At 30.4% G+C, this 16262-nt stretch overlaps 1 protein-coding gene across 1 annotated transcript in view; it reads right to left on the minus strand.

The window, feature by feature from the left end:
- Nucleotides 1–16262, minus strand: part of LOC129228710 (elongation of very long chain fatty acids protein 7-like) — a 66936-nt gene that overhangs the window by 31333 nt on the left and 19341 nt on the right. Inside the window, exons 6-7 of the mRNA XM_054863394.1 lie at nucleotides 12727–12863; nucleotides 7049–7361 (exon numbers count right to left, since the gene is read on the minus strand). Of these exons, the coding sequence (XP_054719369.1) occupies nucleotides 7049–7361; nucleotides 12727–12863 (450 nt within the window). The remainder of the gene's footprint in view (nucleotides 1–7048; nucleotides 7362–12726; nucleotides 12864–16262) is intronic.

The raw sequence follows: 16262 nt of genomic DNA on the forward strand, positions 1-16262 counted from the left end.
TCACGTGAATTTTCGCAGGACCAATTGGTAAATTGCTAGACAGATGCGACAATTTACCACTGATCCAGTTTGAAGCAATTACGCTCCTTGTCATAGGTGCTGGACTGTTAATATAACAAAGTACAATTTCATTTTCATTTAAAACTACATTCGTCACAGTCATTGCAAAAAAAATTGGACTTTAAAGGAAAAATATTGCAATGTACAAAATGGCTTAAAAAAAGCCAGTTTTTGGAAATTTTAAGAAATTTTACGAACATGTGTGCGAACCTAATACTGCAAAGAATGTAAATAATTTTGAAGATACATAAAAAGTGTGTTAAAAGGAAACATTTTTATGGTATTAGAACAAAATTTTTGAACCTTATTATTTTCATAAAAATTTTGAAAAATTTACCTTTTTTCCCTTTTTTGGAGAAATTCAAGCCTTGGTAGAACCCTCAAGAAGTTGTTCAAACTTGATAATATTTTACATGTATATTGTTCTTACACATGAACAGCTTTTGGTGAGTATTCCAAATTAAGATTCGAAATTTCATTTTTTTTTTCAATCCACCCTAATGCACAATGGTAAAACATGATTTATTTTAGAAATAATGCAAAAAAAAATGTATTTTTATAAAATAATTTTTATATTTAGACTGACCAGGAAAACAATAAAAATTATTCATGACAGTTCAAATGATTGTAGCTACATAGGATTGTAGGAAAGAAGAAAATATTTAATCTTTGGTAATATTCTTTTCAAAATAAATTTTAACTGCACAATTCTATTACAGATCAATGTACTTTGTTATCAAATTAAGTAAAATATGTTTAAAGAATTTCAAAACATTAAAGGAGAAAAAAATGGAACAGTTCTCCTGAACATGAGTATATTTTTCATGATATGAAGATTATATTTGCTATAAATTCCAACACTGGAGACAAGTATACTTCGAAACTTTTCAGAATTTTGATCAAGTAAATACCCAAAACCCTCTCTCTCTTTTTTTTCTTTTTTTCAATGTTTCAGATGCACAAAACGCTTAATAAATTATGCGGCTACATAATCAAAACATTTCTGAGAACATTCTAGAATAATAAACAGAACTCTGTAATGTAATAAGAGCAAGTTTGTCAAAAATTTGATTTCTACCATTTTTAAGCGAATTTAAGAAAAAAAAAAAAAGATTAACATAGTTTTTTTTTTTTTTTTTTTTTTTTGCCAAGATCAAAATCCAAGATATCACCATCCATAACAATACAAAATATTCTTTTATTGTTAGAGCATTCTAGAAGAACATTCTAGAATAATATACAGAACTCTGTAATGTAATAAGAGCAAGTTTGTCAAAAATTTGATTTCTACCACTTTTAAGCAAAATTAAGAAAAAAAATAATAAATAATTAACATAGATTTTTATTATTATTATCATTATTATTATTATTTTTTTTTTTTTTTTTGCCAAGATCAAAATCCAAGATATCACCATCCATAACAATACAAAATATTCTGAAGAAAAGTGATCTGATCTAGTAATGTTATTTTTTACTTGCCAAATATAAATATATACATACACATCAATTAAATTCTTAACAAAAACTAAATAAACTACAAATAGTTTTAAAAAAATAAGAAAAAGCCTCACAACACCCCACACTACACATAAATATTATAATTATGAGAATGTATTACATATAAATGCACAACACAATAAGGTGAAACAACTTGCACACAAACAAAAAAAAAATATACAGCACCATACTGATATTACATATAACATTGAAAAGGGTAACATCACAGGCTCACCGAGAAGTGTACAGTTACCTACAGACATTATTACACTGTTTTATTATATATATATATATATATATATATATATATATATATATAGACTAGAAAATTTTATTTATATAAATCTTTTACTTACTTGTCAACAAGAGTGTTAAATGTAAACATATTTTATACAGCATTGTTTGCAATGAAAATCAACAATATTGCAGCATAAAGTCTAAAAGATAGGCAGTGAGTAATACTAATCCTTTACATTCAAGAACGAGCGATTAACATTTTGTTTATTTCTGATAAATAAAGCAAGGTTTGAAAATGGTATAATAGTACACAACACAAGTAATTTGCCTTTGAACAAAATACATGTACTGCAAACCCTCAACCTAGTGCTTTCTTGTGTACATCATTATTTATGTTTGCTCTCTGAAAAATGAGAGTTAAAAATAAAGAACTTTGCTTTCAGTTTCAGACTACAGAAGTAAAAATATTGAATATCACCGGGGAAAATGTTTTCCGCTGTCAATTAATGAAAAAAAAATTCATTCCTCAGAAATTGCAGCAGTTAGTGATACAACTTCAGACTTTTATGTCAATTAAAAATAAAAGAAATATATTAAATCATTTGGTAAGTGAATGTCCATCGGCTATGTTTTGTAAAAAAGTCTTACTAATATAAATAAAAAGGCTAATTTTTTTGTATTCACACACATTTGTAGATTAGATTCATCATAAATATTTTTAACGTGCAAAACAACAAGCAGTTACTGTACTAAATTAAAAAGCGATTTTTTACATAACTCCAGTCAAAGATAGCAAATTTACTTGTTTTTTAAATTACACATTGAATATAAATATGCATAGCTGCCAACATGCCAACTTAAAAAATCTTACTATGAACGCAGTGTCTATATTTCTACACTTTTTCGACCATTGTAAAGCAAAGTATTAAAATTTAAAGTATGATAAAATTTACTTGATTTGTGCTTTTATAAGTAAGTAAATAAATAAATAAATAAAAATAAATAAAAAATAAATAAATTTAAAAATAAGTAAATAAATATTCTATTTCTTTGAACCTAAAATTTTGAACAGTTGCTGACTTTGCAGCTTTCAAAAATTGTCTATCAAAAACTTGTTCAAAACAATAGTTTTTCTGTAAGTTCTTACAGATTAAAATGTTCTCCATGCTGTTATCCGATAAAGAAAAACGCAGCTCTGTCTAGTCCTACTTAAATGAATAGCAAACTTTCGAACACCACGTGCAATTCTCATAACAAACACATTGCTGCACGTGAAATAGAGAAATAGAATGCGTCATGCGCGATGTGTAAAGCGTCAGAGAGATTAAAAACCTAAAAATGGTACAAATCTGCCATAAGACCATACAATCGTACAAAACGTCCGAAAATCTTAGTGTATGGTTAAATTGTACAAGTTGGCAGCTATGAATATGAAATGTATGAAAACATAAGTTATTTACATTTTTTTTTAACCTGCCAATATTATATCTATTTTGAAGAACAATAGGATATAAAAATTAATAATGCCAAAGTTCCAAAAACAAAACATTCGGAGGCTAAATTTAAAAAATAACTGAATAATGCAAATGGAAGTGTTTCCAAAAGTCATGAGAAAGTAATTTGTAATTAACTTCTGAATGGAAACCAAAGATTTTGCTCAGAAATTTTTTCATAACTATTGTATAAAACTTCTTTACTTTACCTCTACCACATAGAAGGAAAATAAAAAGAGAAAAATAAACACACGCAACAGGAACGTATGATTGAAAATGCTTCCTAAATGAAGTTAATTTAGAGATTTATTGCTAATTCTTCACCATTTGAAACATATAAATCATCAAATTCTTTTCAATACAGCCTTATTTCCAAAAATTTTTACAGTCCATTTCAATGGAAACATGAAATAAGTACCACTTCCTAAACATAAAAAATTCAAAATCTTACATTTAAAAAAAAGTTTCAAGTACTCCCATCCCTCCTCCTTATATATATTTTTTTAAAAAAAATTTTTCAACAAGCTATACAACTGCTTATGTAACAAGGTTTCATTAAAATACTAAAAAAACTAGTTTAAATAAAACTTGATGAAAATCACATCCCAAAGATTACAAAGCATCAAACAGGGAATTCCAGAAAAAGTTTCTTACCCAAAAAAGGGTTTTTAACTACTTTTATGCCAATTGTAGACACAAATTTGGCTTTTACGTAATTCAATAGGGAAAAAATATATTAATAGCTTTCAATTGAAGTATACATAACTATGCTATATGAGATGTGTACAACTTAAGACAAATAAGCACCAACCCACCTCAAAACTTCCTTGACGCAACAATAAGTATCATCAAACACATAAAAAATAAGCATATAAGCATTTTTTACTCATTTTAGTCATTTTTTCCAACCCTGTGCTGACTAAAATTACTAATTATTTTTTCACCGGCCACTTCTATCCTCCACTTTTCAAACAGATCTTCAACTGCAAACCAATTTAATGTTATAATATTGATAATTATAATACAAAGGAGGGAAAATCTTAAATTTAATATCAATAAAATAAAGGTGTATGAGATTTCTGTTACTCTTAAAATTATAAGCACCTTACAAAAAATGGCATCCCTGAAACCCTGGCGATAGTCAACTGCTTGGCAGTTTGAATACCCGGGCTTATGCCTGGCGCAAGTAGGACACTTAACTTACAGAAAGAGGATAGCTGAAATGCATTTACCAACAATATAAAATGATTTAAAGGCTAGATATTATCCATGGGCTACTTTTTGAGACAAAAACTTAATGATTTACCTTCAAATATGAGATTTCAGAATTTACAAAAAGAGAATCTCCAAACTGAAACATTAAAAAAAATCTAATTCTAATTTCCATATAAATCTAAAATAGACATAAATCATTAAAAAAACAAAAAAAAAACTAAAACATGTATCAGAAGTCAATATATACACAAAAATTAGCTATTATAAATCCAACAAGTGTAATTATGATGCATGATTATTTTTGGAACACTGAGAGACATTTAAAAAAAAAACAGTTTGACTATTTTATTTTAAAATTTTGTGATCTGTTCATCTGCTAGTACCAGCTTTGATCACCAGTTCATAAAACCAGTGAAGTTGACCACCCTTGTAAGTTGACCACCTGTCTAAGTTGACCGCTTTTTTCAGGCACGGAATTAGCTCTTATTATATACTAGTGGCACCCACACGGCTTCGCCCGTAATACAAAAATTAAAGGTCTTTTGGTTCGCTTGTATATTTACAAATAATGTATGGTGAATTTTCTCGCCAATTGGCTTGTACCGACGTTACAGTTCCACGTTATGATAATTTCCTATCTCACCCATTGGCTTGCGCCCATGGTTCCACGTTACGATAATTTCGTAATTTATGATAGTTTTTTTTTTCTTAAAATTGGAATAAAAAAAGAACCACATCGAATTTTCGAAAAATCGCTTCGAGGTGCACACCCTCATGTTACATACTAACTTTGTGCCAAATTTCATGAAAATCGGCCGAACGGTTTAGGCGCTATGCGCGTCACAGACATCCTACAGACATCCAGACATCCTCCGGACAGAGAGACTTTCAGCTTTATTATTAGTAAAGAAATCAACCTCTGTAAGTTGACCATTTGCTTAAGTTGACCACTAAAGTAGTGCGCTGCAGGTGGTCAACTTACACAGGTTTCACTGTACTAAGTGGTCATTAATTATGCAGTGAAATCCTGTTACAGTGAATAGCAATACAACGAAACAGCAGCTTAATTTAAATAAACGGTCAGTGCCGTTTTAATTTCCAATACATTGCTGGATTTCCATTACAATGTAATTATTGTTACAACAAACAAATTTCCCGTCCCTTAAAGTTCGTTGTAACTGGAATTCCCCGTAGCAGAGGCATAAAACATGATTGGCTTTAAAGTCCGATTAATTTAAGATGATTGACATGCAAGGAGTTAAAAACTCAATAAAATGCAAATTTAGGACAATAAAGGGAAAAAAAATTACACAACTATTGCAGAACAATGAATTGATTGCTATTGTAAGGTATTTAAAATCTATTCGACATAGAATGATAAAATATTTAACGATTCTTATATTATCTGCTCACCACGTTTCATTAAAAACTTGAATCTTTGTAGCTCTGATTAACTAATCTAATGCAAATAATTATATCACTTGGTAATACATACATTACATAGTGAATCTCAAAAAGATCATTACAAAAAATGCTGACACATTAGCCAAAAATATCTATAATATAAATGCAAATGTATAACTACACTAGTTTTATTTTGCAATTCCATTTCCTAAAATTGTGCAAGTATAAAAAATACTTTCCCATTTCTCGTATACTAAACTTGCATAGTTTCCAAAATTTTATTTTCCAAAAACTTGTAAGCACTAAATTCTAAAAACATTACATCCCTAAAGAAAATAAGTTAAAAAACATGTATTGGAATTGAGATTTAGAAAAAATGGCAAAATGAAAAAAATAAGTAACAATTGTTATTAAATAGTCAAGCTTAGTTATTAAAAGCCTGAGATTCAATTACACAGAGTGATCATGTAAAAGAAACTAGAACAATCAAGGCCAACAGGTAATCACCATCAAAAAATTTTACAGTGTTTTATAAGGAAATGTAAAACATGACTGTGCAATGAAAGTGAAAAAATTTTTTGATACCATTCATATAAAAATTGCCACTATTATTTACATCATAAAAACGATTAAAAACAGTTTCTAACAAAAATGGCAGTAAAAGGTACTTTTAAAAAGAATACAGATAAAAGAACATTATTTTTTTTTTCCTCTAGATTAGCAAAAAACAGAAACATGTATGATTAAATAAAATTGAAAAAAAAAAAAAAACTACTATCTTTCATATCACCTAAAATGAACATTAAAAACTGTTTTGGTCCCCATAACATAAAACGAATGCACAGCATAAGTTGCATAACACTACCCTTGATCCAATTTCAAAATTCATTATTCTTATATTCATGACAACAACTGTCAAGCTTTTTGAAGCTGATTACATTAACGAGGTTTATTAACAAAGCGATTAGAATTTTGGAGTTGGCCAACATCGTTAAAGTACTCAAAAATTTAATGAATGAATTAAAAAAAAAATTGTTAATCATATTTCTTAATGCCATTTTTAGGTAATCCATTTTGACAATCAAATCCATTCTTAGTACTTTTCTTGTCAAAGTCTTCACAAATATGTGAAACTCCATTACCATTTGCACACTCGTTTTTTGCAGAATACCCATTTTTTAATCCATTACTTTTGTAACTATGACTATTCAGAGAAGAAAACCCATTTTTCTTAGAAATACCAGCAGGATCGTATTGACTCTTGGGTGAAGAACCATTTTTGAGGGCTTTTGAAGCAATAATTTTTTTCTTCTGATAAGCATTTTTGTAGAAGTCATAAAACAGAAACCAGAACAGGACAGCATGAAACCCAATCCAGAACATGAAGCCACGAGGGTAATTGCAATTTGTGAACAGCAGTTGAAAAGAATGAGTGAAAATCATCACAAACTGAACCTAAATGATAAAGACATACAAATTTTAAAAGATTTTCAATAAATAAATACAGTGCAAGTATATTGTCTTGTATTAAATACTGTCTGACCATCGATTACACGGAAATTATAATATCCGGTTTATAGGCGGAAATGGACGCATCTATTAGTTGGCAAGGATGGTAGTTGGTTCGTCACAGATGTGCGCTTTTGCCTATTTAGACGCAGTTTTGAGCAAATGACAGTTTGTTCACCGAATCATTTCTTAAATCTAAACTATAATAGATCTATATTCTTACTACAAAAATTAATTGCTGTATTTTTAACAACATAAAACTGTGCTTACCATTTTGATTCTACTTTTCCTGACAAAATGAAAACATTGGATTTTCTTTTTGCTGTTTCCATAGAAACTGTTTCTTTACACACTTTTTCAACTTAGAGAATGCAATAAATTAATTAGGCACCAGTGACGTTATAAAACGTGTGAATAAAAATCCTGTCACTATTTTTCCTTCTCCCTGCCAGATTCATTCAGATGGAATCGTCTTAACTTGGCCAATTGCCAAATTACATACAATCCGTGGTCAAACAGTACAGGGTTAGCATAAAAGAATATCCCGGTCTTAAAATTTATATTTCGGAAACTATTACACTCAGCACTATAGATGATACATAAAAATAAAGATAAACTGTGAGAGTTTCTTTTCACACAAAAATGTTCAATGTGTGCGCCTTTCGTAACGCAACACACATCTATTGTTAGGCATAAATGCCCGTTAATAACAACAGTAAATAATCCTATCTCATAACCTCACAACACCAATTGTAAAAGAATGTTTTTCCTTACTTATAATGTATTACCAATCATTCTGCATGACTGGGGTAAAAGATTCTTATCATTACTCATTCACATTGGTCGAATCGTCCGAATGTTTGGTTTCACTTTCGTCCACCTTTGGCGGGAACTCCGTATAGGATGACGTCACATGGAAGCCTCTAGAAGGAATCTGATGGCACGTGTGCTTAACACTAGAAAGACGGAGGGGCCTGTGTGGCCCCTCGCGTAGTTTGTTGTTTAATAACTCGGATAATATCTAACGGAACTTAATGGAAATTTCTGACTGTTCATTATATGACACTAATTGAATGCTTGTTTAATCATTTAATCATTCGCTTCATAGCACTTTTAATATTGATCCTTACACCTAGAAAGACGGGACGGGCCACAGTGGCCCCTAAGCATTTTGAGAATTTAAAAATTTATTTTTTTCCTTTATCCTAATTGTTGTAGCATAAAAAAAAATGCCATTCACTCTAGTTTAACCTGTGACTTCCTCTTTATGCAGCCGATTGGATATCCAAGTGCTATAAACAGTACCGACTGCTTACCATCATAACGGTGGCCATTGCTCTTAGAAAGGAAAACTAATTCAACCTTTTGACCAGCATAGAGAGAAAAACTAAAAACAATTAAGTACTAAGTTTTTATTTAGTCATGAAAGAAGATGTATTAGGCATGTGGACACCCTCAGGAAGAATTTTTAAAAGAATTCACTCCAAAAATGGGTAGGGGCCACACTGGCCCCTTCAGTCTTTCTAGGTATACAGAAAATGTCAGTCGTTCTAGTGTTAACAACAGCAGTGAGGAGTGTCCGTTCACGTGACTCGGATATGCTAATGAACCAGGGGGATATTTAAACTGCTCGGGGCTTATGTTCTTTCGCTCTTTCATCATCTTTGTCGTTGTAGGCGGTCCCTAGATCGGTATTCGAACTTGCTTGTTCATGCTGCTCGCCCATTATTGAAAATGATGAGCTGGAGTTAGCTTATTTCCAAATAGGTTTCTTCGTCGAAGTTTTTAGTCGATAGTCATGCAGTTTGCATTGCAGAATTAGTTATCTCGTGCAAAAGTAGCATGTGGAGAGATTATGTTCTTAGTATTTATTTTTATCATTTACAGCGTGTTTTGACTATTTACATTACTGTTTCAATAAACGTCATGAAAGTTAGAAATAGTTTGTTAGTCTAATTTCAGAAATCACTCTGCTAGTATCAAAGGAAATATTGGGGAGATATTATTAGATTATAAATTCTCCACAACATCTATAACATACATTTTGGAGTGTTTCATTGTCAATTTTTCGTAATGCTACACACATGCGATCGTTCAGTTCTTGCAATGTTGGTTGGTTTGATTAGGTTTTTTGGCACAAGGTTAGGTTTTTGGCTTGAAATGTTGAATGCAATGGTGCTGTAAAAACACGGTCTTTGACAAAACCTCGTAAAAAAAGTCACATGGGGTCAGCCAGGGGCAGCAAAGTGAAGGGGGGGACCCCCTCCAGACATCTTGGTTTAAACATTGTTGCCAATCCTAATACAGTAGTTAAGAAACATGTAAGGACTGTTGTGACCAAAAAAAAAAAAACCCTCTAGAAGGAATTTCTGGCTGAACTAGTGCGGAATGTGCACGTTTAAGTAGTTACTTACGTAAAAAAAAAAAACTTTCACAATTTATCTTTATTTTTATGTATCATTTATAGTGCTAAGTGTAAGAGTTTACGAAACATAAAATTTTAAAACCAGGATATTCTTTTATGCTAAACCAGTATAATAAAACTATTGTGTTTGCAATGTCATAGTGAGACTAATCTCTGTAGTGAGTTATCCTCACTCATAGTGAGCTACTCTCTGTAATTCAGAGATTAACTGCCAAATTAACAAGCATAGTTTTTCAGGAATGTCTCAAACAATTTTTAATAAGCTTTTAATTGCTCCAGCCTAAATAGCGAGAGCTATGCATAAGCTAAGTGCAAAAATAGGGGGGGGGGGAGGGTGATTTTAAAAGATGTGATTTCTGTTTTAAAATTTTTTACTTTTTAAAATATTTTACAAGCTTCAAATTTTAATTTACATGTTATTTACAATTATAAATTTTCATTTTATAAATATTACTAACTCGAAATTGATATTTTCAAAAATTACAAAAACAATATGTTTCAAATTTACTTTACCAAAAATTTTCATAATATGTAAAACTGATTTTAATGCAAATGCATAATGATTCAAAACAAATTTGATTCTACAGGCATAGTAACGTATTAAAAATACAGGAAATGGGGAAAAATAAAGAAGTTGGGTAGTGTTACTATATAAGATGAAAATCACATAAGCATTAGATGGGGAAGGGGGGGGGGGAGGAGATTCTTAAATTAAAATTGGATTTTTCCACTAAAACAAGATTCAAAAATATAAATATAAACTTTTTTTTTTTTTTTAAGTTTGTATAACTGTTTGTATAAAGACAGCATTTAGACTGTTGCTCACTTTCTGTAAGATTATCTTAATAAAATCAACATTTTACAATTTGTGTACTGCTTAAAAAGGCTTATTGCGGAATTGGAAAACCAGTTATGTTTATAAAGTGCAGTGCACAAGAAGAATTTAAGAGAGAGTCCGGAATACATTGGCTTGTGCACTGTGCAGCTGACACTGTTTTTCTGTAACCTACGCGAATGATTGGAATTGGGGAGGCATCAAACACCTGGAAATCAGCGATTTGAGATTATGGAACGAAGCAATAGTACATTCTGAATCCTTCAACTCCTAGCCTGGAGCCCTGACGTTGCAAGGCTCAGGTCATGTGGCTTCTGTGGAGATATTTGTGAGCCTTCTCAAAAATTTGGTCCTGTTAGGCCAGTTTGAAACTGGCAGATGAGTGTGCAAAGTGTCCAAACATAGAACGATAAGGTAACTTTGTAAATCGAAGGGACATGTCGTTTAAGAATGAACGGGTCTGAAGGACAGACTCCTTAAAATGAATGGTGCAGTGAGATCTCCTAAAAAATGAATACCTGTGCTTTTGGACAACATTTATTTTATGCAGTTCTCTCGACCTCATTTAATTTCTTAACTTGTTTTATAGCCTTTGATGTTACTTTCATTTAATGAATTTAAAATTATTTTTATCTTTCTTTTCCCCTTCAAAAAAAATTTCGTTGATATTCGCCAGTGTTTTTTTTTTTTTTTAAAAAGATCCAGAGATGAGAGTGACCAGACAGCAAAAAGGAGGAAATCAAAAAATTTTTCATAAGATCACGGAGAAAATGGATGATATCAAAAATTGCATTAAAATAGTTCGTGTAGGGCGCAATATCCTACCTGCTCCCCCCCCCCCTCCGGGAAAAAATTTGTTATCTTTTCCATTTTGTTGATATCCTACTTTGAGTGGAATTCTATATTCAGTTTAATTGCATAATATTATTTTAGAAACAAAAAGCAACTTGCAGTAGCATCATTTACTAATCATGAAGACTATGAAATTCGAAAACTTTTAATAAGCTGCAAAACCTAAACCATTTGAGATTTGCCAGAAATATTGTTTATGTTTTCTTAAATACATAAAAAGAGTAACCATGCTGAATTCCATTGAAATAAAAGACTACAGGTGCTTGAACACTTTTTTTTATTGATTTTGCATGGAAGGAATCAACAACTAAAATAAATTTAATAAATAAATAAAAAAATTATAATTATGAATAATACATGCAGATATGAGGTAGCATATGTTAAAAATCCTTCCAAATTAAAAATAATTGAAATATTTGAAGCATACAAACGGATTGAAATCTCAAACAAGGCATGGAATTTTCTGCTAAGCACCACGTGTTTGACGTTTGCATTTTTTCCAAAATCACGTTTTTGGGGGAAATCAAGGAGTTTAGGATTCGAGGGAGAAAAATAGAAAGTATTAGAAATAAGGAAAAAAAGCCTGATAAAGGTTAAAAAGGATGGAAAGTTTTTTAAACCAATAGTAAAAGCCCGAATCTCAGCAAAAACTGGATAAATTTCATCATTGAAGATCAATTCTGTAAATTTTTTGATGTCATTTTATTTATTTTTTCATTTAACAAGATTTAACTGTTTAATTTTTTACCATGCAGAAATCAAACCTGCGACTTTTGAAATCAAAAACAGATGTCCTTTCACTAGATTACCAAGAAATAGCTTACAAAATTAATTACAATTGCTTAATACATCTAAACTTAATCAAAATATTTCTTTATTAAATTTTTATTGGTATTTATTATATATTTTCGAAGTGATAGGTAATCGCTTTTCCTAAAAAGAATACAACAAAACCAACGAAATTTTTTAAATGTAAGTGAGTAAGCCTTATGGAGATATCACTAGCAAAATTTTTAAATGAACGAGTTCAGTGTACGAGTCAAAACTCAAAAACATGTACGATCTTCTCATGAATGGAGCATAAAAAGGAACGACATTGCCCAATATTAGTAAATACACTATTTATTAAAGTACACAAAATGTAAGGAAGAGAAATTTATGAAAGGTATTCACACAACATAAAAATTAAAAAACCTTACCATCTGAATAGTTGTCATGTATTTTTTCCACCATAAATATTTGGTCATATGTGGTCCAATAGCTGACAATCCATAGTAAATATACATCAAAATATGAACAAAGCTGTTGATAAATGCAAAAAATGTGCTATGACCACCTACAGAAAGGAAGAAAGTATACAATTTAACATCATAAAAAAGTAAATGTCATAATAAAAATAATCTATTAAGAAACATAACCTAAATGAATCACCATTAAACCTAAATGAATCACCATTAAATTGAAAATATAGATGGTTCATACAACTGATAGGAAAAAGAATTCAAGTACAGTCTCAACCCTCGTTTATCACTGTTAATTCGTTCTAGATTTTATTGCGATAACTGAATTTCCAAGAAAGAAGGATTCTGTATTTATAAACCGAATATTTCCTGAATTAGAGTGCATAAAAGTTACTTATGACAATTTAAATAGGTTTTTAACATAGTTAGGACTCTCTAGACATGAAACAGCACCTTTACATTTGTATTACTTAATATATTGCACAAAATAGGAATAAATGAGATATATTAGACTTAAAAGATATCACATTGTTAATTATTGGGAAATAAACTACACACACACATGCAGTGCTTACACACTATTACTAATCTATGAAAATAGTTCAACTTGTTCGATGATGAATTAATTGCCAGTTAGTGGCCTTATGAGCCCCCTTTCTTTCTCTACATTTATCCTCATGAAAGGTATTATGGATACAACTTAAAAAGCTAGTGCATTGTTGAACACCATTTACATATGTATTTATCCCCTAGTAATAAGACAGTGATTTATACTTTACAGTTAGTGTCTAACAGTCAAAAAGAGATAGCGATTTCCTACTTTTTAAAAAAGTATTTACCCAATTCTACAAAGTTGTGCTTAGTCAGAAATTTGACGCAACTTTATTTACCTGTTCGAGCAACACTAAAATTAAAAAATGAAAAACAAACAAATCTCTTTTGGAAAGATTTGACTGAACAAGAAAAAAAAAGGAGAAAAAAAAAGAATATTAAATAAATAGAATTTCTCAACTGCTGCATATTTTATTTATTGTTTGCCAAATTAAGTTTTTGTTTAAATTATAATCTTCTTTTCTAAATGATGTTTTGGAAATAAATTCTATTCTTAATGTATTACTAGTGTGTTATAAATAATGCTAGGAGAGTGACTTTTTTTGTGCCAGGAGTATGACATTTTGCACCAGGGAATGACATTTGCCTTGTAATTTGCTTGTTATGTAAGCCAAGGATTATAATTAAGGTAAATGATGTTATTTTTCTGTTCTAACCTCTTAACTCAACTACACACTATGAGTAGTTTTTTTCCCCCCTTCTTTTTTATAACACAAAAATGTTGTCCAGGAGAATGACAGCAATAATGTTACATTCCCATTTTTGAACTTCAAAGTTTTAGTAAGAACAGCAGACAAATCATATTAACAAAATATCCAAGGAATCCAATAAAATGGTGATAATAAACAGTGTTGTAGTACAGCAAATTAAATATTCCTTTTTATTGAAGTCAGTCCTAGGACAAGAGAATGACATGAAAACCTGGGGACAAACTTTAAAATGATGTACCTTGAATATTTAACTAATTAAATTTATTCAAAGAATTATTTTGCACCTTTAAGTATGCATAATTCGGTACTACAAATTAAATTAGTGGAATGTCCATATAAAATTTTAAAATTATTTAAGTATATTTGAGAAACAAATGGGGACACACCAAAAGAGTGACTTTCTAGTTATTCAAAAAATTTTGTAGGAAAAAATAAATGAGTTATCTTAATATATAAAAATCTTCTGTGTGGACGTTTGTCACCATAAGGCTTTTAAACGGTTGTACCGATTTTGATCAAATTTTTTGTGTGTTATTGAGTTGTGGCAAGCATGATTTTGAAGCGAGATGGATCAAATTGGAAAGGTTTTTGTTAATTAATTTAAACATTAGATGATTATATCTCCCAAATGATGAATATTTTTTAACCTACTGTTGAGAGAGAGCTGAAATAAATATTTAACCTGTTGCCAAAGGAAAATAAGAAAGCCAGCTCTGCTTTTTGTAATGAAATTTCCTACTGTGATATGTCAATTGAGAATAGATGAAACATAGAGAGAAAGTGGAGCCTTCATTTCTTGAACGCAACGAATTTAGGTCAAGAGATATATTTTAAAATAAAGTACTGGAAGGTTCACACAAACGTGTGTTCTGTCGTCGTAATTGATCCATGTGACTGGATCGGTGCTTTAGGTTTTCCTAACCAAATGATCAGAAAGTACCGTACCAAGCAACATTTGTTTCTCGGCTGAAATCCATCTGAGTTTTGGCACCAATGACAAGAATACTTTAAGGATTATCAAACTAATCAGTACAAACTAATCAGTAAAAGATGATGGAATTTAAAGACGAAACAAATTTTATTTTCGTCCAGATAAATTACAACAGGGTAGTTCTGTACACAAAAGATCAGTGCACTAGAAGATCTTTATCTTTGGTGGAAAGAACAAATTAGGCAATATATGAAGTTTTCGTTCAAAAGATTGGACCGCTAATCGGTCGGAGTTAGCTTCGCTCACTGATGGGCTGAATTACAGTCTATAAACAATAGAGTTGCGTGATCATTTGTTTACATTTTAAAGCTGCTGTTAATGTAATTTATTGTATTTTTTGTTTATTTGGCAAAATATTTCAAATTGCAAAGAATTGTTTTTCGTTTTTAAAGAGTGTTTAGTCAATTTAGTTGAAGAATGTGTTCATTTTACATCGGAGAGGGGAAGGTGATTTTCGGCTCATTCAGAGAATTTTTTTACCTTTATCATTTTTTTAAACTATATCCTTTCGAATTCTTTTTCATATGGGGAATGTTGCAGCGGGATTTCCCGTTTTTGTTCTAGATGGGTAGTTAGTTTTTACACTTAACATCTGAGGGCACTTTTTATCCTTTGAGTATGATGGCTGAAGGAACAAACCATCAAGTACAAGAGAAAATATAGTTTCTAAAACAACTGCTCAGTGGGCATAAGATAAGTCAAGTTGTTATAAATGTACACATTCTGACACCAAGCAGCATAAAACATTTTCTTTTTACTTATTTTTTTCAACAAAACAGTTCAAACACTTAATAGTTTATTAAAAAAGTTTAACTTTTCAATTTACAAATTTTGAACAGAACAAGGTCTGTCGGGTCCTCTAGTTGTTTTAATAAGAATGGAGTAACATCAGAAAAGTTATTTCTAGCAATTAAAAAAAAAAAATAAATAAAATTATAGGTCAAACAACCTTTTATCATGTAGCAGCATTATTTTCGATTTGTATTTTGTATAGTTATAATAAATATAAGTACAAATAAAAATCCAAGGTTTGGGCACTTTGAATCTGAAGTAAAGCAACAGTTGATTCTCACCATTTTGTTGCATTCCTAAAGTATATTGCAGTTATGATTTGCTTGGTGGTCTTATTATAATTTGAGATTCAAACTGAGGTATGGAACATTTTAGCTATCCCTCTCCCG

The sequence above is a fragment of the Uloborus diversus genome, chromosome 8 (assembly GCF_026930045.1).
Source record: "Uloborus diversus isolate 005 chromosome 8, Udiv.v.3.1, whole genome shotgun sequence".
NCBI classification, from domain to species: Eukaryota; Metazoa; Arthropoda; class Arachnida; order Araneae; family Uloboridae; genus Uloborus; species Uloborus diversus.